The sequence below is a fragment of the Chiloscyllium plagiosum genome, unplaced genomic scaffold (genome assembly GCF_037043375.1).
Source record: "Chiloscyllium plagiosum isolate Xiang-an unplaced genomic scaffold, Cpla_swu_hap1 HiC_scaffold_16, whole genome shotgun sequence".
In the NCBI taxonomy this organism is placed as follows: Eukaryota; Metazoa; Chordata; class Chondrichthyes; order Orectolobiformes; family Hemiscylliidae; genus Chiloscyllium; species Chiloscyllium plagiosum.
In genome coordinates, this window is record NW_028270154.1 from 46,957,858 (window position 1) to 46,985,037 (window position 27,180).

The following is a 27,180-nucleotide window of genomic DNA, read 5'->3' on the forward strand; positions in this document are numbered from 1 at the left end:
TGCCCACTTCTTAAAAGAAACATTACACTCTCAGTCTTCCAATCCACTGGGACTGTCCCAGAATCAGTTACATTTTGTAAGATCCAAATTAATAACTTTAATATTCTCACAGCCACTACTTTTAAACTCTTTGGATACAAGCTATTGGTCCAGTGGATATTTGATTTTTGGCTCAACTTATTTCTCCAGGACTTCTCTATTTTTGTTAATTACTTTCAATTTCTCACTTTCATTAGATCTTTGGTTGAATTGGTCTTTTATTTAGTTTAGCCAGTTACCTGTTAATTGTGGGTGGGTAACTCTATTGCTCATCTAGGAGATAGTGAGGACTGCAGATGCTGGAGAGTCAGAGTCGATGAAGTGTGGCGCTGGGAAAAGCACAGCAGGTCACCCCATCCTGCCTCAGACATATAGAGGTAGAGTGGAGCTGGGGATCTGGAGTGCAGTGTAGTGGCGCTATTTTCAGTGTCTGCTCACTCCCATACCTGGCTCAGACAGAAACTCAAAACCCAGTGTAAAATGCTTACTATCTTGCCCACTTCTGTATTGCCCATAATTTCTCCTACTGTAACCTATAAAGGACATATACCTGTATTTGCTTTCAATAATCTGTTCCTTTTTGCATAATTTGATTTGATTCAATGAAAAGTATTGTTTTGCACACAAACCAGACAAATCATATCTTATATAAGTTTATCAGGGTAATAGAACAGAATGCATAATAGTATTGCAGCTGCAGAAAAGGTACATAGAAAGATCAACTCTAATATATGAGAGGTCTGTTCATAAGTCATAGAAACTCTAATGAGCTTGCCATACCAAAAAAAGGTTCCAAAGAGTTCATTTTGCATTTCACATCAAGTGTAAACTGCATTTGAAGATCTACCCTAACCTGTCTTTGGTAGCTTATTCCCACAGTATTAATTCAAAATGATGTTTTTTTTTCAAATCTACTTGCAATTTATCAGCAACTCTAAAGCACATCCGTATTTGTGACTGGAAGGTGTTGTGTAATTGTATCGATTTCAGATCAGACAGGCAGTGTACCTTTAAGAGAGTTACATGACATCATAACAGGTGACATTTCAAGATCCCCACTTTGCCTTCATTCAGACTGTTAGTACAAAGGAGTCACTGTAGTGTGTTCAGTCAGTCAGTTATGTGTATGCAATGTACAGTAACATCAGTAAGCACAGAAGCTGGACTATGGTAAGTCTGCAAACTGTTAGTTTTAATAAACGTCAAAACATCCGTCTCAACAAGACTCTGTTCTTCATGGTATATGTTACATGAGCTAACACACAGGACAAAAAGCAACAATATCATGCTGGCTGAGGTGTTTGACCCAAGAAAATGCATAAGATACGATAAAAATCGAATTATTCCCAAACATAAATTAGAATTCTTCCTTTAATATTACTCACCATTTAAGATAAAATGTTGTCAGCATGAGGTTTTCCAAAACTGTTGCCATTGCTTGTGTTGAATCATATACAACCATTACCCAGATCTTGCTGATCTAAACAGGCTCTCCTACAATGCTTTTGTGTTAAAATTGTCGTCCCTGTTGTCAAATTCCTCTACAGCTCTCTCTATTTCTGTAATCATCTCAGGCCGACAAACATCCAAAATATTTTGCAATCTATTGCAAGCTAATTCTGATTACTTAAGTATCCCTAATTTTAATGATTCATCATTAGTTTCTGTGTCTTGAGCTAGAATTTCCTTTTGGAACTTTTCTGCATCTCCATCATTTATTCCTACTCCAAATCAATTCAAAAGCCTATCTCTTTCACTAAACCTTTGTTAATTTTCCCTAAACCAGCTAATATGGTTTGGTGTAATATTTTGCTTTATGGTGGTTGTCATTGAAGTTCCTTTTGACATTTCATTACATGAAAAGCATCATACAAATTCAAGTTGTTGTTCTTGATCCTGTAGATTCAGCCATAAATGAAGTGCTACTCACAAACTGCTGAAGTTTCATTCTTTTTATGTGAAGCTTGTGATGGAACTATTAAACCTAGGATGTCTCTTCAATGCAGTTCTGCAGGAGGCAACATAGCTGGATGAGGTATTAAATAATGGTCTTTTTTTGGTCTCTGTATTTGCTGACAAAAATCAGTATTAACTGGGTCCACATCTTTTTCTCATTGCTGGTTTCATTTTTCCTATTCCCTGATTCTAGTTGCATCTCAGCTCCCTACCCAACTCAGTCTTTCCTGTTCATACTTAAATTTGGACTGAGGTCCTTTCATCTCGACATAGAGGAGAGTCATGAACTCCTGTCTAAATTATACATTGATAAGTTGTGCAGAAACAGCACTGAGGAACTCTCCTTCAGTCCCTAAGCAACAGGTTTTGGAGAAGTACACATAGCAATGGGAGGATGGTAACTAGATAACATTGTATGGAAGATGGAGGAGCTAAAAGAGAGATGGAAATAACAATGAGGGAAAAAAATTATTGAAGATGGGAAAAGGTGAAGCAAGGAGTGACATTCAGGAGATAAGTATATATAAGCATTAACTGGGAGAAGGGAAATGGTTAGGATAGAAATGCCATCATAAATTGGGAGTAGGACTGCAAGAAGGGAGGGTTTCGGATACCTTGATAATTGGGGCTCATTCTGGGGTAAGTGGGACCTCTACAAACAGGATGGTCTACACCTGAACCAGAGGAGTACCAATATCCTAGGAGGATAGCAAAGATGATTCTGGACAGGAGCGAGACCAACAGGATAGTTGTTATGGGGTCTTTAACTTTCCAAACATTGACTAGAAATATTATAGTTCGAGTAATTTAGATGGGTCAGTTTTTGTCCAATGTGTACAGGAGGATTTCCTGACAGTATGTAGACAGGTCAACAAGGGTCGACACCACATTGGATTCGATACTGGGTAATGAACCCGGTGAGCTCTTAGATTTCGAGGTAGGTTTGCACTTTGGTGATAGAGATCACAATTCGGTTATGTTTACTTCAGCGATGAAAAGGGATAGGTATATTCTGCGGGGTAAGAGTTATAGCTGATAGAAAGGCAATTATGATGCAGTAAGGCAAGGTTTAGGATGCATAGGATGTGGAAGAAAACTGCAGGGGATGAGCACAATAGAAATGTGGAGCTTATTCAAGGAACAGCTACTGCATGTCCTTGGTAAGTATATACCTATCAGACTGGGAGGAAGTGGTCGAGTGAGGGAACTGTGGTTTACTAAAGAAGTTGAATCTCTTGTCAAGAGGAAGAAGAAGGCTTATGTTCGGATGAGACATGAAGGCTCAGTTAGGACACTTGAGAGTTACAAATTAGCCAGGAAGGACCTAAAGAGAGAGCTAAGAAGAACCAAGAGAGGACATGAGAAGTCATTGGCAGATAGGATCAAGGAAAACCCTAAAGCTTTCTGTCAGTCGATCAGGAATAAAAGAATGACAAGAGTAAGATTAGGGCCAATCAAGGACAGGAGTGGGAAGTTGTGTTTGGAGTCTGAGGAGATAGGAGAAGCGCAAATTGAGTATTTTTCAGCAGTATTCACACTAGAAAAAGACACTGTTGTTGAGGAGAATATTGAGATACAAGCTACTAGACTAGACTGGATTGAGGTTTACAAGGAGGAGGTGTTAGCAATTCTGGAAAGTGTGAAAATAGATAGCTCCCCTGGGCTGGATGGGATTTATCCTAGGATTCTTTGGGAAGGCAGGGAGGAGATTTCAGAGCTTTTGGCTTTGATCGTTATGTCATCATTGTCTATAGTAATAGTGCTAGAAAACTGGAGGATACTAAATGTTCCCTTGTTCAAGAAAGAGAGCAGCGATAACCCTGGTAATTATCGACCAATAAGCCTTACTTCAGTTGTGGCTGAAGTATTGGAAAAGGTTATAAGAAATAGGATTTATAATCATCCAGCAAGGAATAAGTTGATTAGAGATAGTCAACATGATTTTGTGAAGGGTGGGTCATGACTCACAATCGTTATTGAGTTCTTTGAGAGAAGATGACCAAACAGGTGGGTGAGGGTAAAGTAGTTGATGTGGTTTATATGGATTTCAGTAAGGTGTTTGATACGGTTTCCCATGGTAGGCTATTGCAGAAAATACGGAGGCATGGGATTGAGGGTGACTTAGCGGTTGGGGTCAAAATTTGGATGGCTGAAAGAAGACTTGAGGGTGGTGGTTGTTGGGAAATGTTCATTCTGGAGTTCAGTTCCTCGTGGTGAACTGCAAGGATCTGTTTTGGGGCCACTGCTGTTTGTCATTTTTAGAAATGACCTGGATGAGGGTGTAGAAGGATGGATTGGTAAATTTGCAGATAACACTAAGGTCGATGGAGTTGTGGATAGTGCCGAAGGATGTTGCATGTTACAGAGGGACATAGATAAGCTGCAGAGTTGGCTGAGGGGTGGAAAATGGATTTTAATGTGGAAAGTGTGAGATGACTCACTTTGGAAGGAGCAACAGGAATAACGAGTACTGGGCTAATGGTAAGATTCTTGGTATTGTAGGTGATTAAAGAGATCTTGGTGTCCATGTACATAGATCCATGAAAGTTGCCACCCTGGTTGATAGATGAAAATGTGTTGCTGGAAAAGTGCAGCAGGTCAGGCAGCATCCAAGGAGCAGGAAAATCGACGTTTCGGGCATGACCCCTTCTTCAGGAATCTTCAGGCTCATGCCCGAAACATCGATTCTCCTGCTCCTTGGATGCTGCCTGACCTGCTGCACTTTTCCATCAACACATTTTCAGCTCTGATCTCCAGCATCTGCAGTCCTCACTTTACCCTGGTTGATAGGGTTATTAGGAAGACATATGGTGTGTTGGCTTTTATTGGTAGAGGGATTGAGTTTCACAACTCTGAGATCATGTTGCAGCTGTACAAAACTCTGGTGCAGCCGCACTTGGAGTATTGTGTACAGTTCTGTTCACTGCATTATAGGAAGGATGTGGAAGCTTTGGAAAAGGTTCAGAGGAGATTTACCAGGATGTTGCCTCGTATGGAGGGAAAGCCTTATGAGGAAAGGCTGAAGGATTTGAGGCTGTTTTCATTAGAGAGAAGGTTGAGAGGTGACTTAATTGAGACATACAAGATAATCAGAGGATTAAATAGGGTGGACAGTGAGAACCTTTTTCCTTGGATGGTGATGGCTAGCTTGAGGGGACATAGCTTTAAATTGAGGGGTGACAGTATAGGACGGATGTCAGAGGTAGGTTCTTTATTCAGAGTAGTAGGAGTATGGAACACCCTTCCTGCAACAATAATAGACTCGGCAACGTTAGGGCATTGAAGTGGTCATTGGATAAACATATGGATGAAAATGGAATAGTGTAGATTAGATGGGCTTCAGATTGCTTTCACAGGTCAGTGCAACATCGAGGGCCGAAGGTCCTGTACTGCACTGTAATGTCCTTCTAAGTAAGGGAGGACATGTAGGTTTGTTCGCTGAGCTGGAAGGTTTGTTATCAGACGTTGCATTATTATACTGGGTAACATCATCAGTGAGCCTCTGGATGAAGCACTGATGAAGCATGGTCAGCTTTTCACCTAAACACATAAATAGAAAGCGGGCCATGCCATCAGTGCTTCATCCGGAGGCTCACTGATGATGTTACCTCGTATGGTGATGAAATGTTTGAAAACGAACCTTCCAGCTCAGTGAGCAAACCTGCATCCAAAACCCCAACCTGAGCTACAAATCTTCTCAAAACCCGCTAACTAATATTAGCAATCAGAAGTTTAAATGGATTTGACTGCTGTGGGAATAGTTGTTTACTGGCTTTGATTATATTGACGGGGGATAGAATGAGAAACAACAGTGTTTTTGTTCGATAATGAGGATTTATATGCAGCTATGTGTTTGAATATCAGTTAGCTGCCTGGAGGTGTAACAGGGTTCTTGTGAACTTGGGTCAGGGGATTGCATCGGGATGTATGCTTGTTGAGATAGCTTTTGTGAATTAAAGTGTAGTGAATTAACATTCTAGATTTCTTTGTTTGTTCTTTTTCATGTTTAAATGACTATCAATTGCAAAATGCAAATATGGTTAAAATCACCAAGTATTTTCATGAGATTGAAATGGAAACTTTTCTGAGAGAACATGTTTCTTTCAAACCCCGCAGCCTCCAAAAATATATCACCTATTTGAAATAGGTAATACTGGAAATACTCAGATCAGGCAGCAACTGTGGAGAAACAGTGTGTGTTTTAACCTAAGGACCTTTCTAATTTTATTTCCGATTTCCAGCATCCTCTGAATTTTACTTTCATTTTAATGCACCAATATTCTTGTACCTTAAAGATTGGCCTTCACCCTTCAGGTTTCATCAAATCACGTGAAGGGGTGGCTTATACACAAAGGCCAGGCTCCCTGCAGCCCAGCATGAATATAAAAGCATGTCCAGGTTCCTTTACCTGCAAATAGCCTTCACAATCAATTGTTAATATTGGTGCAGCACGGTGGCTCAGTGGTTAGCACTGTTACCTCACAGCACCAGGGATCTGGGTTCGATTCCAGCTTTGGGTAACTGTCTGTGTGGAATTTGCATGTTCTCCCTGTGTCTGTATGTGTTTCCTCCGGGTGCTCCAGTTTCCTCCCACAGTCCAAAGATGTGCAGGTCATGTGAATTGGCTATGCTAAATAGCCCATAGTGTTAGGTGCATTAGTCAGAGGGAAAATGGATTTGGGTGGGTTACTCTTCGGAGGGTCCATGTGGACTTGTTGGGCCGAAGGGCCTGTTTCCACACTGTAGGGAATTTCATCAGAGAGATTTCCATCACTCTCCTGATTTGTGCCTCCTTGATAGTGGAAAGGTTTTGGGGAAACAGGAGATAGGTTTGTTACCATAGAATTCACAAGGAGAAAGGAACAGGAATAGCCCATTCAGCCCCTCAATCCTGTTCCAACATTCAGTAATGCTATGGAGGAGCCGGTGTTGGAGTGGGGTGGGCAAAGTTGAAAATATGCTGCTGGAAAAACTCAGTGGGTCAGGCAGCATCCAAGGAGCAGAAGAATTGATATTTCAGGCATAAGCCCTGCATCAAGGGAGGGCAAAGCCGGAAGTCACACTACACCAGGTTATGGTCTAATTGATTTATTTGAAAACACCAAGCTTTCGGAGCACTGCTCCTTTGGCAGGTGAAGTGGAGGGAAGTGCACAGGCACAGAATTTATAGGTGGAGAGATAATTGCAAGATAATTCCAGGTAATTAAGAATGACAAAACATAGTACAAATGGTATCAGTGGAGTATCAACAGGCTGAATAACACATCTTTGCAGGTGACCAAAAGTGTTAGTCAGTAAAAGTGTCAACAGCTGAATAGTAAGTGAAGGGATAACCTATGATCTGAATAATTAAGGCAGAGAGATAATTACAAAAAATCAAAAATAAGGTAGTGCCAGAGACAAACCAAATGGCTGTAATAACATGATAGGTATCAGAGTTGCATGACAAGGGTCTAACCAAAGTAACAAGTAATCCAAAACTGTACAAACTAATAAAGGTAGCAAGATAATAACAAGTTATCAGGGTGATGGTGTCAAAACAGAACAGTAAGGAAAACTTTAAGTCACTTACCTAAAGATAGAAAACTGAATGTCCTTGACTGCTGAAGTGTTCCCCAACTTCAGTGCCCTGGGAACACTCCTGCCTGGTGATTGTTGCTGTGTTCATTCATCGCAGTCAGGGATATTCAGTCTCTGATCTTCGGGTAAGCATCCTCCAAGGTGGCTTTTGACATATGCAACAACACAAAATCGCCAAGCAGAAACTGATAACCAAGTTCCATACCCATAAAGACAGCCTCAACCATGATTTTGAGTTCATGTCGAGTTACATGTAACTCCACCGTACTGTTCTGTGTTCATAAGGTCTTCCTTACTGCTCTGTTTTAACACCATCACCTTGATAGCTGGTTATTATCTCTCTACCTTTTACAAGTTTTTAACAGTTTCAGATTATTTGCTACTTTGGTTAGACTGTTGTCATGCGACCCTTATACCTACCCTTATTCCAGCCATTTGGTTTGTCTGTAGCATCATCTTATTTTTGATTTTTTTGTAATTATCTCTTTGCCTTAATTAATCAGATCATAAGTCATCCCTTCACTTACTATCCAGCTGTTGACACTTTACTCACACCATTTGACACTTTTGATCACCTGCAAAGATTTGTTATTCAGCCTATCAACACTGCACTCACAGCATTTATACTATCTTTTGGCACTACTAATTACCTGCAATCATCAGTCAATTATCTCTCTGCTTATAAATTCTGTGCCTGTGCATTTCCTTCCACTTCACCTGATGAAGGAGCACACTCTGAAAGCTTGTGATTTCAAATAGACCCATTGGACTATAACCTGGTGTCATGTGACTTCAGACTTTGTCCACCATTCAGTGAGATCATGACTGATCTATGGCCTAACTTCATGCATTTGTCTTGGCCCATATCCTCTAATACTTTGCTTAACAAAATCAAATCTATCGCTGAAATAAAATTAACAACGGATTCAGCATCCACTGCACTTTGTGGAACAGAGTTGCAAACATCTACCACTCTTTTTGTGTAGAAGTGCATCCTAACATTTCTCCTGAATGGCCTGGTCCTAATTCGCAGTAGCCTATGCCCCTTTTTCTGGAATCCCCAATCGGAGGAAATAGTTAACTTTTATCTATCAAATCTTTTCCTGTTCATAGCCTCTGTCCTGTCCTTGTGTCTGAAGCATCTGTGGAGGGAAAAGCAAATTGATTGTTCCAAGTCCAGTGACCCTTTGACACAACTGAAAATAGCTTGCATAAGGGTGGTATTTATATTGGTGACTGGCTTGGGGACAGTGAGGAACCAAATCACATACATGAGATAGTGTCCAGAGAGAGAGAAAAGGAGATAAGCAAACAAAGGCATTGCTGATGATACTCTATTAAATTCTAAGCTTTATTCATCCTGTCATTAACATAAATACCACCCTATCCCAACTATTTTCAGTCCTCATGAAGAGTCACTGGACTCAAAATGTTAACTTTGTTTTTCTCCCTACAGTTACTGCCAGACCTGTTGAGTTACTTCAACACTTTTTGTTTTTGGTTTAGATTTCTTCCACCACAATTCTTAATTATTATCATGTTTTCTCTCACATTGGTTGAAAGATGGTATCATTCTTGGCAGCTCTCTAATCATCTTTGAAGTTGTGATGTTTTGTTGGTTTTTTAGATTGGCATATTGCTCTTTTATTCAACCTTACAATATAGTTCCATAGTGACTTGACATTCATGTACCAAATCTAGAAATAGCTTCAGATTTCTCTCAACCTATCTTTGACCGTTTCTATGCTATGTGTAGAGAATATGCCACTAAACTTTTAAAATGTTTATCATATTTTATATTATTTTTTATCTGCCACTCTTCTTCTCACTTATGGACAGCCTAGCTCCTTTCCTTAACTTTTAGATATATCTCTGATTTACCTACATTTGCATCATAGGAACATGTGAAATTCTGAGTTTGAGTTCAGTTAAATGTAATTCATGATGAGAGTTTCTATGGTAATTTTAACTTGCTGTTTTTCCAAAACAAAATTTCGCTCCTCCATATTTTTTATAAAGGTACAGGTCATGTCAATTCTCAGTTAAGGTTAGTCTGGAAGTTGCTCTCTGAGACAAGTTGCTATGCTGTTAACTTTGTGAAAATGGCATCTGGCTCCTGTTATGAAAACAGTGTATGGAAGATTGTTATGCTTTGGGGCTGTCATTTTAATTTAAGAAAAATAATGAGGTAATCATGGATGCCATGTGACTGGCTCCATATTCTGTTTGACATCGAGTCTGATGGCTTGTTTGCTGTAGATAGAAGAGGAGCCCTGGGTGTCTTAATGGAAGAAAGTGCCAGATGTTCAGTTAGACAATGGCAAGGGCCGCTGCTCGCATTGTATTTGGGTCATATGTTTTCCAGGTTTCTCAGAGACGTGTTAGGAAAGTAGGCTTTGTAAGTGATTATATTTCAAACTCGGTTTTATTTCAAAATAGAATGGAGTTGGAAAATAGCATTTGTCTTTGGATACGAGGCACGTGTTTAATATCGTTATGGAGGTGATTTTTGCAAAGGAAAAGTCAGGAGAAAGTTTTTATGATATTGTATTGCAGTTCTTCTTTAAGCTTTGTTGCTGAAGCCCACAGACACTAGTCACTCTGCAAGTATCTCAGAGAGAGAGAGGAGGCAAATAGAAGCAATGAGTTCTGCTCCAAAGTAGGGAAAACGATGACTTTCTTGGTCACCATGCAAAATGGAGGTGCAAGCTTCATGCTCACATCAAGGAGACTAAATTCAGGAAGATGTAAAGGAGGTTGGAAGATTTGCTTAGCTTGGACTAAAGGGAAGAATCTCCAGTTAATCTTCTCAGTGAAAATCAGTTCCAGAGTTAAAGGTTACTCAGCTGGAAAGGAAGAAGGAAGGAAACCATTGGGAGCTAAGAACTTTGGACTGGTTCCTGGAGAATGAGGTATCTACTTCATGGTAATTTATAACCATAGCTTGAAATATTTAGCCATGTTAAAAAATGGTGAGTTTCTTATCCTATTGTGTAAGTTGCCAACTGATTAGCATTTAGACAATGTTGCATTTAGTTTATTTGTTATACCAAAAGTATACAATGATGAAATCTTGTGATCCTTCCAATCAAGTCACTGGAAATACAATTATCTGAAACCTCATTGCTCTCACAGGAGTGTAACTCTTCTAGTTCAAAGATATTGAATGACTTGAAGTTCTGAGATATAGTAATCATTTCACAATATTTCAATATGATTAAGAAGATACACAATTGCGAGACCTGTTCATACAGAATCCATAAATCCTGTAGAATGGCTTCCAGTGATAACCCAGCACTATGAAGATGGAGACCTATTTACACTGCACTCCATATTTTTGAAGAGGCCAGCATTGCAATTCAGATTAAAAATATGGAACTTGGTTGTTGCTTAAAAATGGAAGAGTGGAGCAGCTATCCCAAGATGATTGCTCTTTGAAAGGGGTTTTCATCCTTGTAATCCGAGGTCTTGACATATGCACAAATATAGTAGTAATGTTACTTGTATGGTATTTTCATACATTTGACCAAAATTCATAATGGAACTCCATGAAATGACAATCTTTTCACACCAGATGCTTTGATTACAGAAGTTTTCATTGATAATTGTTGGAATAAAAGAGATTGTATTAGTAAAACACAAAAAGATGTATGAATCTAAAACAAAACTTACAAACGCTTTAAATGTAGCCCATGTGAAAGTTTCTGCAACAAAAATCACATTATTTTTGAAAACTATCTTTTTGCCAATTACTTCCTCCAGATAGGCATAAAAAGAAGAAAAATTGTTTTATCATAAAACATCTCTGCTCATTGCTACTGGACTATTGCTCATTTATGTATTTCTCAGTTATTTGCATCTAATCTTTTACATATCTTGTTACGTAAGCAGTTTTGCTTTATGCACCCATTCTCATCATTACATTGTAGATTAATTGTTGTGTTTGATCGATGTAAACATTGTAGTGTAAGCTATTTTATTACAGTCTTAATATTGTACAGTTAGTTCTGCAATAAGGCACATTTCTTCCATGAGAATTGACTATAATGTTTGTAGAATGCATCGTTTGTAGAATGCAAACTTTGTATTGGCTATAATGTGATTCCAATCCCATTGGTTTAAATGGGTGCTGCTATTACATGATTTTCTTATAACAAGGGATCGCATGGGAAGGAACTATTGTGTTATATCAGAATAAACTTGTACTCTTAAACTGAGTAAGCAGACCAGCCAGTTATAAAAACAGGAATACACTAAAATTCAAAAAATATTGTGGCATAATTAAAAATTCTAATGCAATGTCAAAAGATTTGCAATGCCAGAAGTGTCAGTTCAAGTTTCAGATTAACCTAACAAAAAATAAATCTTAATCGTTTCAAGGAGAGATGGTGGAGCAGTAATCTGACCTGCTAATCTCACTGCTCAGGCTAATGCTTTGAGCCATGAGTTCAAATCCCACCATGGTAGATGGCGGAATTTAAAATTAATAAATCTGGAATTAAAAACTACCCTTAGTAATGATTATGATAATACCAGGATTGTGAAACTGTTGATCAAAAAGAACTATTTAGTTGACAAGTCTGCTTTTAGTTATCCTTATCTGATCTGGTCTGTATGTGATTCCAGGCCCATAGCAATGTATTGGAAATGACCTAGCAAGCCCCTCAGTTGTATCAAACTGCTGCAAAGTTACAAAGAATAAAACTGGATGGGCCATCTGCTATCGACTTATATACTGGAACAATGGTTAACACTGTCCTATTGACCCTGCAAAACCCTCCTTTGGGGACATGTCCAAAATTTAGGAGAGCTATGTTAATCAACATCCTGACACAGGCATACTCAATGAATCATACCTTAAAGGTAGTGACCCAGATATCACCACAACATCAGTATGTCCTGTCTCAAAGGTAAAATAGACCGAACAGAGCTTGAGGCTCAGGGGCATGTAATGGTGGCAAGTTGTCTTGGGAGCCTTAATAATAAATCTGGATTCCGTATCATCAGTCAAACATGGCAAAGGAAACTTGTTGATGATCATCTATTGCATCCTCAATCCCTCGCCAAGACACTTGGAGGAGATCTTAAGGGTGGCAAAGGCTCATAACTTAGACTGATTGATGGACTCCATTTGTCACCGAGTACCACTAATGATGAACTTCCCTAAATTCTGAAGTGAAAAGCTGTTAGATTGCATCTGTGGCATATGATGAGGGAACTAATCAGAGGGGAAAACCTGACCTTGTCCTCACCAATCTACTTGTAACAGATGCATTTATCCATGCCAGCATCAGGAGGAATGACCACTTCACAGTCCTCATGAAGTCAACATCCTGAAATTCCATCTTCACATATCACCCCATTGTGTTTCACTACCACCATGCTAAATCAGATAGATTTAGGGCAGATCTTGAAACTCCGAATTGGGCAGCCATGAGGTATTGTGGTCCATCAATAAGTAGCAGAATTGTATTCAACCGCAGTCTGCAAACTTATGATCTGGCATATCCCCTGCTCGATAGATACTATTGAGTTGGGGTAACAGCCCTGTTCAATGAAGAGTGCAGGCAGGCATGTGACGAGCAGCACTAACCATACCTATAAATAAGGTATTGACCTAGTGAAGCTGCAAAACAGGTCTGTTTGCATGCCAAGCAGCTGAATAAGCAAGTCATAGAACAAAGCAATTCATCAACTAATGATTCAGATGTAAATACTGCCATATCCAGCTGTGAATGGTGCTGAATACAATTAAACAACTAACAGGAGGTGACATCTTCATAAATTTTCCCATCTTCAGTAATGGAGTAACCCAGCACATTAGTGCAAAAGACAAGGCCAAAGCCTTATACCACATTTTCAACCATCTTCAACTGGAGGTGCTGTTTGGCAGATCCATCTTAACCACTTCCAGAGGTCTCCACCATCACTGATGCTATTCTTCAGACGATTTGATTCACTCTGATAGACATGCCTAAAGGCACTGGATGCTGCAAAGGCATTGTACCTTCATAAGTTCCAGTGACAGCACTGAAGGCGTGCCAGAGAGCTAGCTTGTGCACTTGGCCAAGTTATTTCAGTACAGGTTCAACACTGGAATTTACCTAGCCAAATGGAAAATTGCTAAAAACTGTGTTGCTGGAAAAGCGCAGCAGGTCAGGCAGCATCAAAGGAACAGGAGAATCGACGTTTCGGGCATAAGCCCTTCTTCAGGAAATCCTGAAGATTTACTGAAGAAGGGCTTATGCCCGAAACATCGATTCTCCTGCTCCTTTGATGCTGCCTGACCTGCTGCACTTTTCCAGCAACACATTGTTAAGCTCTGATCTCCAGCATCTGCAGTCCTCACTTTTTCCCAAATGGAAAATTGCCCAGGAATGTCCTGTCTCAAAAAGCAGGACAAGTCCAAACTGGCCAGTTACAACCATACTCTAAATTACAGCAAAATGATTGATGAAGTCATCAATAGTGTTATAAAACTACACTTACATATCAATAATCTTCTCATTAATGCTCTATTTCAGTTCCACAAGTGGCATTTAGGTTCTGACCTTATTGCAATCTTGGTCCAAACATGGACAAAAGAGCTTGACTGAAGAAATAACATTAGAATGACCACCCTGGATATTAAGGCAGCATTTGACTAAGACTGGCTTCACAGAGCTCCCAAAAACTGAAAGATGATTGAAATAGTTGGAGTTAAATCATATGAGCCATAGGACATCACATTAGGAGTTCCTCAGGGTCATGTCTTAGTCTCAACCATTTTCAGCTGCTTTATCAATGATCTTCCATCATCACAAGCTCAGATGTGGGATGTTCACTGATGATTGCAGAATGTTCAACGCCATTTAATGCTTAACAGATATTGAAGGATTCAGTGTCCATGTGCAGCAAGACCTGGACAATATCCAGGCTTGGGCTGTCAAGTGGCAAGTGAACATTTGTACCACGCAATTACCAAGCATGTGGCTACACCATTACATCAGATGTTTCAAATTCTGTGCAACATAACTCACTTCTTAATGCCTCAAACCCTGTCCTCCATCTACAAGATGCAGGTTAAGAGTGTGGTGGAATACTCTGCACTTGCCTGGTTGAGTGCAACTCCAATTGCATCTAAGAACCTTGATTGTATCCAGAACAAAGCTTGCTTGATTGGTATCACATTTACCACTGATGCATAGAGGCAGCAATATGTACCATGTACAAAATGCATTGCAGCGGGTCCTAAAGCTCCCTTGATAGTACCTTTCAAAGTTGTCCTTCCAGGTGCAAGTGTTTATAAGGGCAGCAGATGCATGGGAACACCACCTCTTGCAAGTTCCATTGCAAGCCACAGACCGTTCAGACCAGGAACCACACCCTTCTTTCAACTGTTATCATCACTGTCTAACTTCCTTCCTATTAGAAGTGTGGGTGTAGCAATGACAGATGGCCAGGAGTGATTCAAGACAGCAGCTCACCGTTACTTTCTCAATGGCAGTTAGGGATAAGCAATAAATGCTAGCCTAGCAAGCAACGCCCCAAATTCCATGAGAAACAATTTAAAAAATACAAAATATTGTGCTATTAAGTTGACAAACTGGATTTCTAGAGTACAAACATTTTTTTCATTTATTTATGTAAAATCATTTCTGAGACATTTGGAAAAGGCTATTGAAATCAAATGTAGACCTTCATTTTAAAAAGAACAATCATAATTTGCATGGAGTGTAATTTTCTTTAAGAAAGATATTTATTTTATGAAATATGTTGTATCAAATCCTTTAGTTTTCAAATCCAAGTCACAATCACCAAAGATGAAGCAACATTTGCCTTTTGATGTAGCAGTAGATATAGTCGCAATTTTAGCTACCATTTGATAACTTAAACAATTCCAAATAAATTATTTTCATATGCACACATACATCACACAAATTTCTGTTTTAGTGTATACAGCTCAAACTGAGAACAGAGATCCCTATTCTACGGACGGCAGCACCATCCTGAGCCAGACTTCCGCTTATAGCACGAATCCAACAGCTCAGCATGAAGTCACAAAGGATTCTTCCTTCCAACGTAAAAGTAAGTGAATGGTTAATTCCTGAGTTTTTCTTCATTCTCGTCACTTGAAGATGCAAAAATTACTGGCATTTATAACAAACATGGCATACATGGAATGTTATGGGTTAGTGACTAGAATGCAGAAAAAAATTATTTGGGAATGACCTGCATGCCTTACATATATCATGAAATGTTTTCCGTGCCCCGTTTGAACATGTGGCACCACTTCAAATGTTTCCCTTGTATCACATTTCACAAAGCGGAAATCTTCCCTTGAAATATTAAAACTTGCTATAAAATAATACTATTTAGAAAAATATCTTTTACTAAAAGTAATTGTAAAAATGAAATTGTTTTAAAATCAAAAACTATGAACTGCCTTAATTTTAAAATACAAACATCCACATTTCTTTGCTCCACATTTTTCTTCCCCCAGTTACTCACTTTTTAATATTTGTTAATAGTGGCTACAATGGATATCAGTAAACAATGAAAGACAAAATCGAAATGTTTGTGATGCCTTACCATTTCCTCAAGCATTCAATTTGCACATAGCAAGTTTCCACAATCAGCAATAAAGTGACTTGGGTGATGCTGAATGTGGAGATAACAGTTGCCTATGTTACCAAGGAAATTCCCTTAACTGCCTGAGATAGTGTTACAGGATGTAACATTCACCTTAACAGGCAGATATCACTTTAATGTCTTATCTCAAACAAAAGAACTCTGATAATGAAGCAGTCCTTTGAAACTCTATGGGGGAAAAGATCAGCCGAGTTTACGAATAAGTGCATGGTCTTCTGACTTAGAGGTGAGACTGCTACCAGTTATGCCATGCTGATTCTTAGTTTTACAATATTGCATGATTTTCAGTGTCACGTTATTGCATGGAGCAAGCTGTAACAAAACAGAGTCTAGTTTGCTTGGTTGAAACAAGTGAAATTCACATTCTGTTTTGAACTGTAGAGTGAAAGATTTGTAGGTTAATTACCCTGGTAATGAAAGATATCCAATAAAGCAGTTCGTTTATTTGCATTTAAACTTATTTGGAATTATTCCATAGAGATTGTCAGAATTGAAATCCTTTTAAACTAAACAGAATTGATGATTTTCACATAGTTATTTTTAATGTTTGTGATGCCATCAAGAATGTTTAGTTATCCTTATATGTCGTCATACTCCATTGAGATTTGAGACATATCACACTCTACCCTTTGTAGAAGCCATTTAAAATTTATATGTTCTATCTCACACAAAACTCTGTTCACCATATGCTCACTAGCTTACACCAATTCATAGTTAAACAATGCTTCAGTGTTAAAGTTATGTTCAGTCACTAGTTCTCACCTTGACAATGTCCCCAGTTTTAATTGTCCGACTTTGACTTAATGTCTTCTGTGCAAGCACTAATCTCGGAAATCATATTTCTAAACCTCAGCCTTTCAACCATTGATTCGCCACTTCGAGGTACCCCTTAAAACTTATCTCTTTGAGCAAGTTTCTGGTTATCTGCCTTAATATATTGTTATGTGGCTTAGTAAGACTTTCTTTGAGAATAGCACTGTTTTCCACTGAGTAAATTGTGCTGCAATAGCTCCCTGAAGTTATTTTAAATGTAAAGAATGGGACTGTAAAATTTGTAAAATTTGATCTGGTTTGCCTAATGGCATGACATGCTCCATTTTGTGCTGAACATTTTCATGCGATATTGGAGCCTACATTGCTATGAAGACATCCATTAAATACAAAAGTATGCTAAGCAAGTCCTGAAGATAGGGACTTGAGGTCACATGAGGTCACAAATAAAATTTGTGAGTATTTCAATCTGAACTGCTTGTACACTTCCTTCATGAAAAGTTGTTACTTTTTGTGCAGTAAAATAGAATTTACAATCTGCGTTTTCAAGTATGTTGGAATAGTTGGTTTGGCTAGGTGAACTCCTGCCAGTAGACCATTCAAATTAAGGAACGTGATGCTATTCTTACAATAAAAAGGGAGCTAATATTTGTACTCTTGTCTTCTACTGAAGGCTGAATGTAAAGTTTTTTTTGGATTGTCAGCTTGCTTATAGCATTTCTGTTTTGTGTAAGAGAATTATTGCACTCTAGTTTACTTCTGTCGCAGACGTCCTACATATCAGATAATTTCAGCAAAGGCATCAGCTGGCTCTCAGTTACAGGCTCAGCTATTTTAAAATGGAGTCGATGGCCTACATTTTCTGACTGAAATGCCAATGATATTATAATTAGAAAATCTAGTCTTATCATAGGACATCTGTGCAAGAACAAGAGAATTCCACTTCTTAAAAGCTTGAAATCTGGGGAGATGTGGTAAGGCTCAGGAGAATAGGGAGAGGTGGCAGTATTGATGGAGAGGTCTGTGGCTGGATGTGGGGAGATTTTGATGGGGATCCCTGATGTACAAAGGGGCCCCTTAATAGAGCTGCCCCTCTGCCGACCCAAGGCCAAACAAGGTGACCTGTCAAGTTGTTCCCTTTTCCCTGAACAACTCCCAGAAAACTCAAAGTTGTGGCCCATCCTCAACAGGTGGGATGTCCCAGGCCTCACCACCTGATGTAACATTCCTTCATCAATGACGTTCCCTCCATCAAAAGATCAGAAGTGGTGATGTTTGCTGATGATCGCACAATGTTCAACACCATTCATGACTTCTCAGAAACTGAACCATGTTCAAATGCAACAAGACAGATTTGGGCTGAAAAGTGGCAAGTAACATTTGCACCTCACAAATGCCAGGCAATGACCACCTCCAACAAGAGACAATCTGACCACTGTCCCTTGATACTCAAAGGCATTACCGACACTGAATTCTCCACTATCAACATCCTGGGTGTTACCATTGCCTGGAAACACGACTGAACTTGCTATATACATATAGTAACTACAGGAAGCGATCAGAGGCCAGGCTCCCTTACTGGCATTCTAGGTGACCATGGGTGCAGGAGGTGCTCTGAAGTGCACACACTTGAGCTCTAGGTTTCAGAGCTTGAGCAGCAGCTGGAGAACAGTGTGACACATCTGCAAGGCTGAAATTTATACAGATGCATGGAAAGAGATGGTCACACTGTAGTGAAAGGACTGAAGGCAAGAGGAAATGGCAGTCAAAAAGAAACAGATAGGGAGTGCAGGAGCTCCTGTGGTTCCCTCTCAAATTGGTTTTTTGTTCTGGAAGCTGAGGAGAACACTAGTACCTCAAGGATTGCAGTCAGAGGCAAGCTTCTGGCACCATAAGAGGCCCGACTGTACAGAAGCGGAGGGAGAAGAAAGCAGAAGCAAATGTTAGGAGATTAATTAGAGGAACAGACAGGCATTTCTGTGGACCCAGATATGACTCCAGGATGGTGTTGATTCCTAGGCCCAAGATCAGGGATGTCACTGAGTGGCTGCAGGGCATCCTGAAGGATGAGGAGAAAGTGAGGACTGCAGATGCTGGAGATCAGAGCTGAAAATGTGTTGCTGGAAAAGCGCAGCAGGTCAGACAGCATCCAAGGAGCAGGAGAATCGACGTTTCGGGCATAAGCCCTTCTTCAGGAATGAGGAAAGTGTGCCAAGCAGGCTAAGATAAAAGGTAGGGAGGAGGGACTTGGGGGAGGGGCATTGGAAATGCGATAGGTGGAGAGGTGGTACCTTTTATCTTAGCCTGCTTGGCACACTTTCCTCATTCCTGAAGAAGGGCTCATGCCCAAAACGTCGATTCTCCTGCTCCTTGGATGCTGCCTGACCTGCGCTTTTCCAGCAACACATTTTCAATCCTGAAGGATGAGACTGATTAGACAGAGGTTTTGGTGCACATTGGTACCAGTGGCATAGGTGGAATTAGGGATGAGGTCTTGCATCAAGAGTTCAGGGAGCTAGGCAGTAGGTAAGAAGCAAGACCTCAAAGGTTCTTATCTCAGGATTACTCCCATGCCATGGGGAGCAAGCACAGAATGGGATAATAGAGCAGATAAATACCTGCAAAGTTGGTGCAAAAGGGAAGTGGATCACTGGGACCATTTTGGGGTGGGACCTCTACAAGCAGGATAGTCTGCATGTGAACTGGATTGGGACTGAAATCCTTGCAGGGCGTTTGCTAGTGTTGTTGGGAGGAATTTGAATGGTTCTGTAAGGACAGGGTCACAATTTGTTACTTCAGTTGCATCATAGCATAACTTAGAAAAAGAGCCAAGGCAGAGTGAATTCAGCCATGTGGTGTCTCAAGGTGCTGAGGTGATACTGGATTACTTCTTTAACACCTAGAATATTAGAGATAAGGCAAATAAGTTAAGGGTATGAATTGTCACATTGAACTGCAATGTTGTTGACATTACAGATAATGGTTGAGGGAAGAACAAGACTGGCAACTTAACATTTCCGATTATAGGATCTTCAAGCATGCTAAAGTAGAAGTGGCGTTGCATTATTAAGTAGTGAATCAATTACTGCAGTAAGGAAGGATGATAGAGGGGTCAAATCAAACTTTGTGGGTAGAATTTAGGAATAGCAAGCATGCAGTCACACTGTTATACTATAGGCCCCCAAATAGCCAGTGGCAATTGAGGAGCAGATATGTAGTCATTTCATTGAACTGTGTAAAAATAACAATAGGGCAATTATACTAGGGGATTTCCCCTTTCCAAATATTAATTGGGATAATCATAGTGTTTAGAGTAGACAGATTAATTGAAATGTATCCAGGACAGCCTTTTATATCAATATGTAGATGGTCCTGCAAGTGACAGTGCAGAGCCAGACTAATTCTGGGGAATGAAGCAGACAGATGTTCGAAGTGACAGTGAGAGAGCATTTTAATGATAGCGACCACAACATGATATATTTTAAGTTTGTTATGGACAAGGAAAAAGATTGTCTGCAAAAAGGGCTTTTGGATTGGGCTAAGGCAGATTTTGTTAAAATAAAGGAGCATCTAGCCAAAAGAGGCTGGAAAAGCTATATGAAGGTAAATCTACAATAGAACATTGGGAGGCATTCATTTAAGGTACTGGGGTGGGGGGTGAGGGGTAGAATAGGCCCAATATGTTCCCTTTAGGGTGAAATATAGGAGCAACAAGCTCGGAGAGCCCTGGATATTTAAGAATATTGAGGACTGGATATAAAGGAAAATAGATGTATAATGGATACAAAGGGAGCAAGGCAGTGGAGGCCCTAGAGGAGTGTAGACAGTGTAAGAGGGAATTCAGGAAAGCTATTGTGACAGCAAAGGTGGGGGCGGTGGGGGCGGGAATAAAAAAAAGATAGTAGCCAAGGTTATGGAGAATCCCAAGATATTCTGCAAGTATATCATGAGGAAGAAAATAACCTGGGAAAGGGTAGGGTCCATAAGGAATCAAGGAGCGATTTGTGCATGAAGCCAGGGAGACATACTTCACATCTACCTTTACTCAGGAGAAAGAGATTGCAAGTACAGATTTTGAGAAGGTGGTTTGTGAAGTTCTCGAGGAGATTGATAAAGGAAGCAAGGAAGAATTGGAGGTTTTGGTGAACTTGAAAGTGGATAAAAGTCCAAGTCCAGATGAATTGTATCCAAGGCTATTGTGGGAGATGAGGGGCCCTGACCCAAATTTTTAAATAATCTGTGGCTTGGAGAATAGTTAATATGGTTCCACTTTACAAGAGGGGTGGTTAAGATAGACTAGAGAACAATAGACCAATGAGTCTAACCTAAGTGGTGGGGAAACTATTGGAGAAATTAATGAAGGAAAAATTAATCTTCATTTGGAGAGGCAAGGTTTGATCAGGGACTATTAACGTAGCTTTGTCAGAGGGAAGTCATGCCTAACAAATCTGGTGGAAATATTTGAGGAACTGACCAAGTTTTTGGATAAGGGTAAGGCAATTTATGTAATTTATTGATTTCATTGAATCATAGTCGTACAGAACAGTAGCAGATCCTTTGGTCCAACCGGTCCATGCTGAAATTAATCCCAAACAAAACTAGTCCCACCTGCCTGCTCCTGCCATAATCCCTCCAAACCTTTCCTATTCATGTATCTATCCAAATGTCTTTTGAATGCTGTTCCTGCGCCACATCCACCACTTTGTCAGGAAGTTCATTCTACATGTGAACAACCTTCTGTGTAAACAAATTTGCCCCTCACATCTTTTTTTAAACCTCTCTCCTCTCACCTTAAAATATGCTCCCTACTCTTGAAATCCTCCATCCTGGGAAAAGACTGTCTATACCCCTCTGGATTTTGTAAACCTCTATAAAGTTACCTCTCAACTTCCATCATGGCAGTGAGAAAAGTCCCAGTATATCCAACCTTTCATTATAATTCAAACCGTCTATTTCCGGCAACATCCTGGTAAATCTCCTCTGAATCCTCTCCAGCTTAATAAATGTTCTTCCAGTCTTAGATATGCTATCGCATGGGAAACTAATGAAAAAGGTAAAAGCTTGTATGATCCAATGTAACTTAGCAAGATGGATCCAAAATTGACTTAGTGCTAGGTGACAGGGTGGTGGTAGAAGGCTGTTTGTGTGACTGAATCTTGGTGTGCAGCGACGAACAAGGATCAGTGCTGAGTTCCTTATTGTTGTTATATTCATAAATGATGTATGTTAGAATATGGGATAAGTACGTTTTTGGATAATACAAAAATTGACCGGGTGGTTGACAATAAGCAGGAAGGTGTTCGGTTCCAGGAAAGTACTACCTGCCATTGATCAGATGGGCAGATCAATGGCAGGTAGAATTTAACCCTGATAAATGTGAGGTATTCAACTTTGCAAGAAGGAACAAGTCAAAAGAGTACTCAATGAATAGTGAGATACTAGGAAACTCAGAGGAAAAGAGGGATCTTGGGTTACTTATCCTGGCACTTCAAGAATCTGTGGATATATTAATAGGGTAATTAAGAAGGGATACAGGATACTTGCCTTTATTAGTCATAGCATAGATTGTAAGAGCAGGCAAGACATGTTGGACCTACATAGGACTTGGGTTAGGCCCACAGCTGGAGAGCTTAGTCCTGGTCAGCACATGGTAGGAAGGATATTATTGCAGTAGAGGGGTTCCAAAGGAGATTCACAAGCCAATTGCCTGGGATTGAGCATTTTAGTTATGAAGAGAGTCTGCATAAACTCAAGTTGCTTTCTTTGTAGCAGAGGATGTTGAGGGGGTATTTGATAGAGGAGTATAAGATTGAGGTGAATAGGAAGCAGCTGTTCCCCTTAGTTGAAGGGTCAATAACAAGGTAACGTCATGTTAAAGTGAAAGATAGGAGATATGAAGGAGATTTGAGGGGATTAGAAGTGCATTGCCGGGGAGGATAGTTCAGACAGGACACCTTACAAACTTGAAAAAGTACTTGAAACATTCAAGGCTATGAACCCCAGTACAGGAAAGTGGGACTAGTGTAGATTGTAATTTTTTTTGTGTACAAAGTTTAAAAATCACACACACCAGGTTATAGTCCAACAGGTTTATTTGTAAGCACTAGCTTTCAGAGCGCTGCTCCTTCATTATGTGGTTGTGGAGTATAAGCTAGTGTTGTGTGATTTTTAACTTTGTACACCCCAGTCCACCATATCATATTTTTTTGTGGTACAGACTTCATGGACTGAAAGGCCTCTTCTGTGTGGTCTGGTTGTATTATTCAGTGAATATTGCAGTGAGTAACTCACCTTCTCATTCCTTGAAGCCTGTTCGCCATCTGCAAGGCACAAGCCAGGAACGTGGTGGAATATTCCCCACTTGCCTGGATAGATGCAGCTTCAACAACATTCAAGAGGTTTGACACCATCCATGACAAAGCAGCCTGTTTGATTGATACTACATCCACAAGTATCCATTCCCTCCTCCTTAAGTTTTGATTCTGCTAGGTCATTTAGCTCCTGATCTCTTTACAATCATGGCCCAAACATTATGAGAATGGCTCAATTTCAGATGTCAGGTGAGAGTGACTATTAAGGCAATCATATGGCATCTGAGCAAAACTGGAATCAGTGGGAATCAGATGGAGATCTCTAAGCTAATTGGAATCATACCTAACACAAAGGAAGATGGTTATGGTTATTAGAAGTCAATCATTTTAGCTGATGGGCATCCTTGCTAGAGTTTCTCAGGGTAATATCCTAGGTGGTATGACCTTCAGCTTCTTAATAATCTTCCCTCCATCATAAGGTCAGAAATGAAGACAATCACTGATGTTTGCACAATGTATGACACCATTTGTCACTGCTCAAATACTAAAACAGTTCATGTCCATATATGACCCGAAATGGAAAATATCCAGCTCTGGTCTTACAAGTGGCAAGTTTCATTCGTGCTGCTCAGTCCCATGTAATGACCGTCTACAATAGGCGAGTGGCTAACTATCTCCTCTTAAATTACAGTGGCATTACTATTCCTGAATCCCTCATTATCAATGTCTTGTGGGTTACCATTGACTATTAAATAAAACTCGACTAACCATATAAATGCTGTGGCTACAACAGCAGATCAGAGGTTGTAAATTCTGCCAGTAGTTCATCTCTTGCCTCCCCAAAGCCGAAAACATCTAAAGGTACACGTCCACGGTGTGATAGAATACTCTCCATTTGTCTAGATGGGTGCAGGCCCAAAAACACTTGGTCATAAGTACAACAGATTCAGGACAAAGCTTATTACATTGTCAGACCTTCTCCCAGCTGCACCATGTACTCCCATCATCATTGAAGCAGTGTGTACCATCTGCAGGATGCATTGCAGTAAATCAGGCAGCTTCAACAGTGTTTTCCAAACCCATGACCATTACCATGTAGAATGATGAGGGGAGCAGATACATGGGAGCACTATATTCTCCTCCAAGCCATACTCCATTTTGATATGGAACTATTTCATTATTCATTACTGCTGCGAGGTCTGAATTCTGGAATTCCTTTCTAACAGCACTGTGGATATATCTTCACCCAAGCTCTGCATCAGTTCAAGAAGACAGCTCACTACCAACTTCTTGAGGGTAGTTAGGTATGGGCAATATATGTTGTCTCAGCAAGCAAGACCCAGATTCCACAAATGAATTTAAAAAAACGAAACAGTCCCCCACTATACACTTTCCTCGAGTCTGACAAACACTGTTGCACACTATGCTCTGTTTCCTGTTACTCCACCATATTTGTAACAGTGGTGACACTGTCCTTTATCTTCCATTGGTCTCAGATTTCTGTATCAAGACAATGATTTTTGCTGTCATGATCAAAGCAATTACGCATTGCCAGGGGTGGCTGTAAGGCCCCACTCTTGCATGGCACAGTCTGAAGCATTTCCTACAGAGGAAGGCAGTGCATAAAAATGATACACAATTCAGTGGCCTCTGTTTTCTCTCAGTTCTCTGCTCAGCTTGCTGAGTTTTTAGTTTCTGCTTACTTCTTCCAAGCATTCAGCATCCAGAGAAATATCCCATTGTTGAGAAGTTCCAAGCACAATGATCAGTGTGTTCCATGCCTGGACTTTGGAGAGTCACACAATGGCAAAAACCTCGGCCAACCGTCTGTGTGGAGTTTGCACATTCTCCCCGTGTCTGCGTGGGTTTCCTCCGTGTGCTCTAGTTTCCTCCCACAGTCCAAAGATGTGCAGGTTAGGTGAATTGGCCATGCTAAATTTCCCGTAGTGTTAGGTGCATTAGTCAGGGGTAAACGTAGGGGAATGAGTCTGGGTGAGTTGCTCTTCGGAGGGTCGGTGTGGACTTGTTGGGCCGAAGGGCCTCTTTCCACATTGTAGGGAATCTAATCTAATCTATTACCAGGAATATTACTGCAGAGGTTATAATCATTATTAGCAGTTGCCAGTGTCTTCATATCTCACTTACAAATGTTATTGCAGAATGGATGCCGAGGATCCACTGGTCAATTCACCACAAGTAGGTTTTTGGATATATGTTTGACATCAACCAGAAGAGTATGTCCAAACTGGTGTAGACGTTGCTGGTTTAGCAGTGATTGTATGATGATGGAAGAGCATGTTTCGAAGCCTTTGCAACAATCACCTTAATGTGTCAAGAGATGCTGAGGACATTTTTTTTTAAAAAAAGCATCGCAGATGCTGAAAATCTGAAACAAATTGCTGGAAAACCTCAGCAGGTCTGGCAGCATCTGTGGAGAGAAAGCAGAGTTTATAGTTTGGGTCTAGTGACCTTTCTTCAGAACTGGATCCAAACTATAAACCCTGCTTTCTCTTGACAGATGCTGCCAGAGTTACTGATTTTCTCCAGCAATTCCTGTTTTTGATGTTGAGGACATGCCTTAAACAATGATGGAAACTGTTCAGTTATTTCTCCTGCCTGGCAATGTTATGTAGAGGTCTCCACTGTTGAGAAGTGCACTGGGATGCAGGCTTGGTGGGTTTCTGTTGTTCCACACTTTGCTGGACGCAAAAACTGAAGTTGTTGGCAATAACAAGTTATTCATTGCTGTAATTATGGAGCCTAGATACGTGAAGCTGCCAGTGTTGTAGTTTAAATGGTGACAGTGGTGGTATGGATATCCTGGATGATGACCGTGTCCTGAATGTTGATAGTCAGATCAAAGTCTTTACAGGTGCATGAGAGCGTGACCAGTTGCCACTATAGATATTTCTATTTTGAATATTTGGGTAATATTATCAGCATGGATGGGGACTTGCTGCACCTTTGATTGGGGTCTCAGGTGAGCAGAGCTGAAGAGCTTTCTGCATCTGGTATGCAAGTAGCCACAAAAATAAATGCCTGCAAGGCATATGATGGCAGCACAAACAGGAATATGTTAAAGTGTTTGTGTCAGAACAAAACTCTGTGTGACCACACTGCAGATCTCAACTTTTGCTGTTGTCCCATTATAGTTGACCCATCATGGTTTTATGGACAAAGGAGACCATGTTGACTAGCTGTTAAGGGCAACCAATTTTTCATGAATTTAAAATGTGCCTTCGTGAGATTGACAAAGGCAAGTATATTGTGATCTCATTTGTTCACAGCACCTCTCCTGCAGTTGTTGGACATAATATCAATTATAGATGGTCCAGGTCTGAAACTACGCTCGATATGGAATATATATATTTTCAGCCAAGACCTATAGAGGGGCAAGGGCAACATGGCAAAATACATTTCCTCCAATACTGAGATGTCTCATGTTAGAATCACTGCTCTCATTCATATTCTGGATTAGGATCATGGTATTTGCATCTGGGTCACTGCTTCTGCCTCCTGCATTAAAAGGTATCCATGAGTGAAGTCTGATTTATGAATATCAGGATTTTGTCCATATTCTAGGCAACCTGCACATTGCATGTCTGAATGCTGAGCCTCATATATTCTCCATAATCATTATTCATCTCTTTTTTGAGCACCTCTTATATTGAAATATTTAGAATCCATTCTTACCTTTTTGAGCTATTGACACTTTATTTATTCTAAGCCTTCCACAAACTTATTTGTTTCATCCTGGTGTCTGCCCCCCTTGTCAATTTTATTTTGACCTTCTCTCATTTCCTTCTTGCAAACCATCCAACTTGATCATTGATCCTAGTCCTGGACAGGTGTAAACGGTCTTCCTTCTCCAGAACTGTTCCAAGCATCACAG

General features: G+C 40.1%; 1 protein-coding gene across 4 annotated transcripts in view; it reads left to right on the top strand.

Annotated features, from left to right (window-relative positions):
• LOC122556672 (protein phosphatase 3 catalytic subunit alpha) overlaps positions 1 to 27,180 on the top strand; it is a 426,923-nt gene that overhangs the window by 133,296 nt on the left and 266,447 nt on the right. For 3 of the 4 annotated variants that reach the window (XM_043703683.2, XM_043703682.2, XM_087995358.1), the window contains exon 2: positions 15,508 to 15,642. The exons of the other annotated variant lie outside the window; for it this stretch is intronic. In XM_043703683.2, the coding sequence (XP_043559618.1) occupies positions 15,508 to 15,642 (135 nt within the window). The remainder of the gene's footprint in view (positions 1 to 15,507; positions 15,643 to 27,180) is intronic. 4 annotated transcript variants of the gene reach the window in all.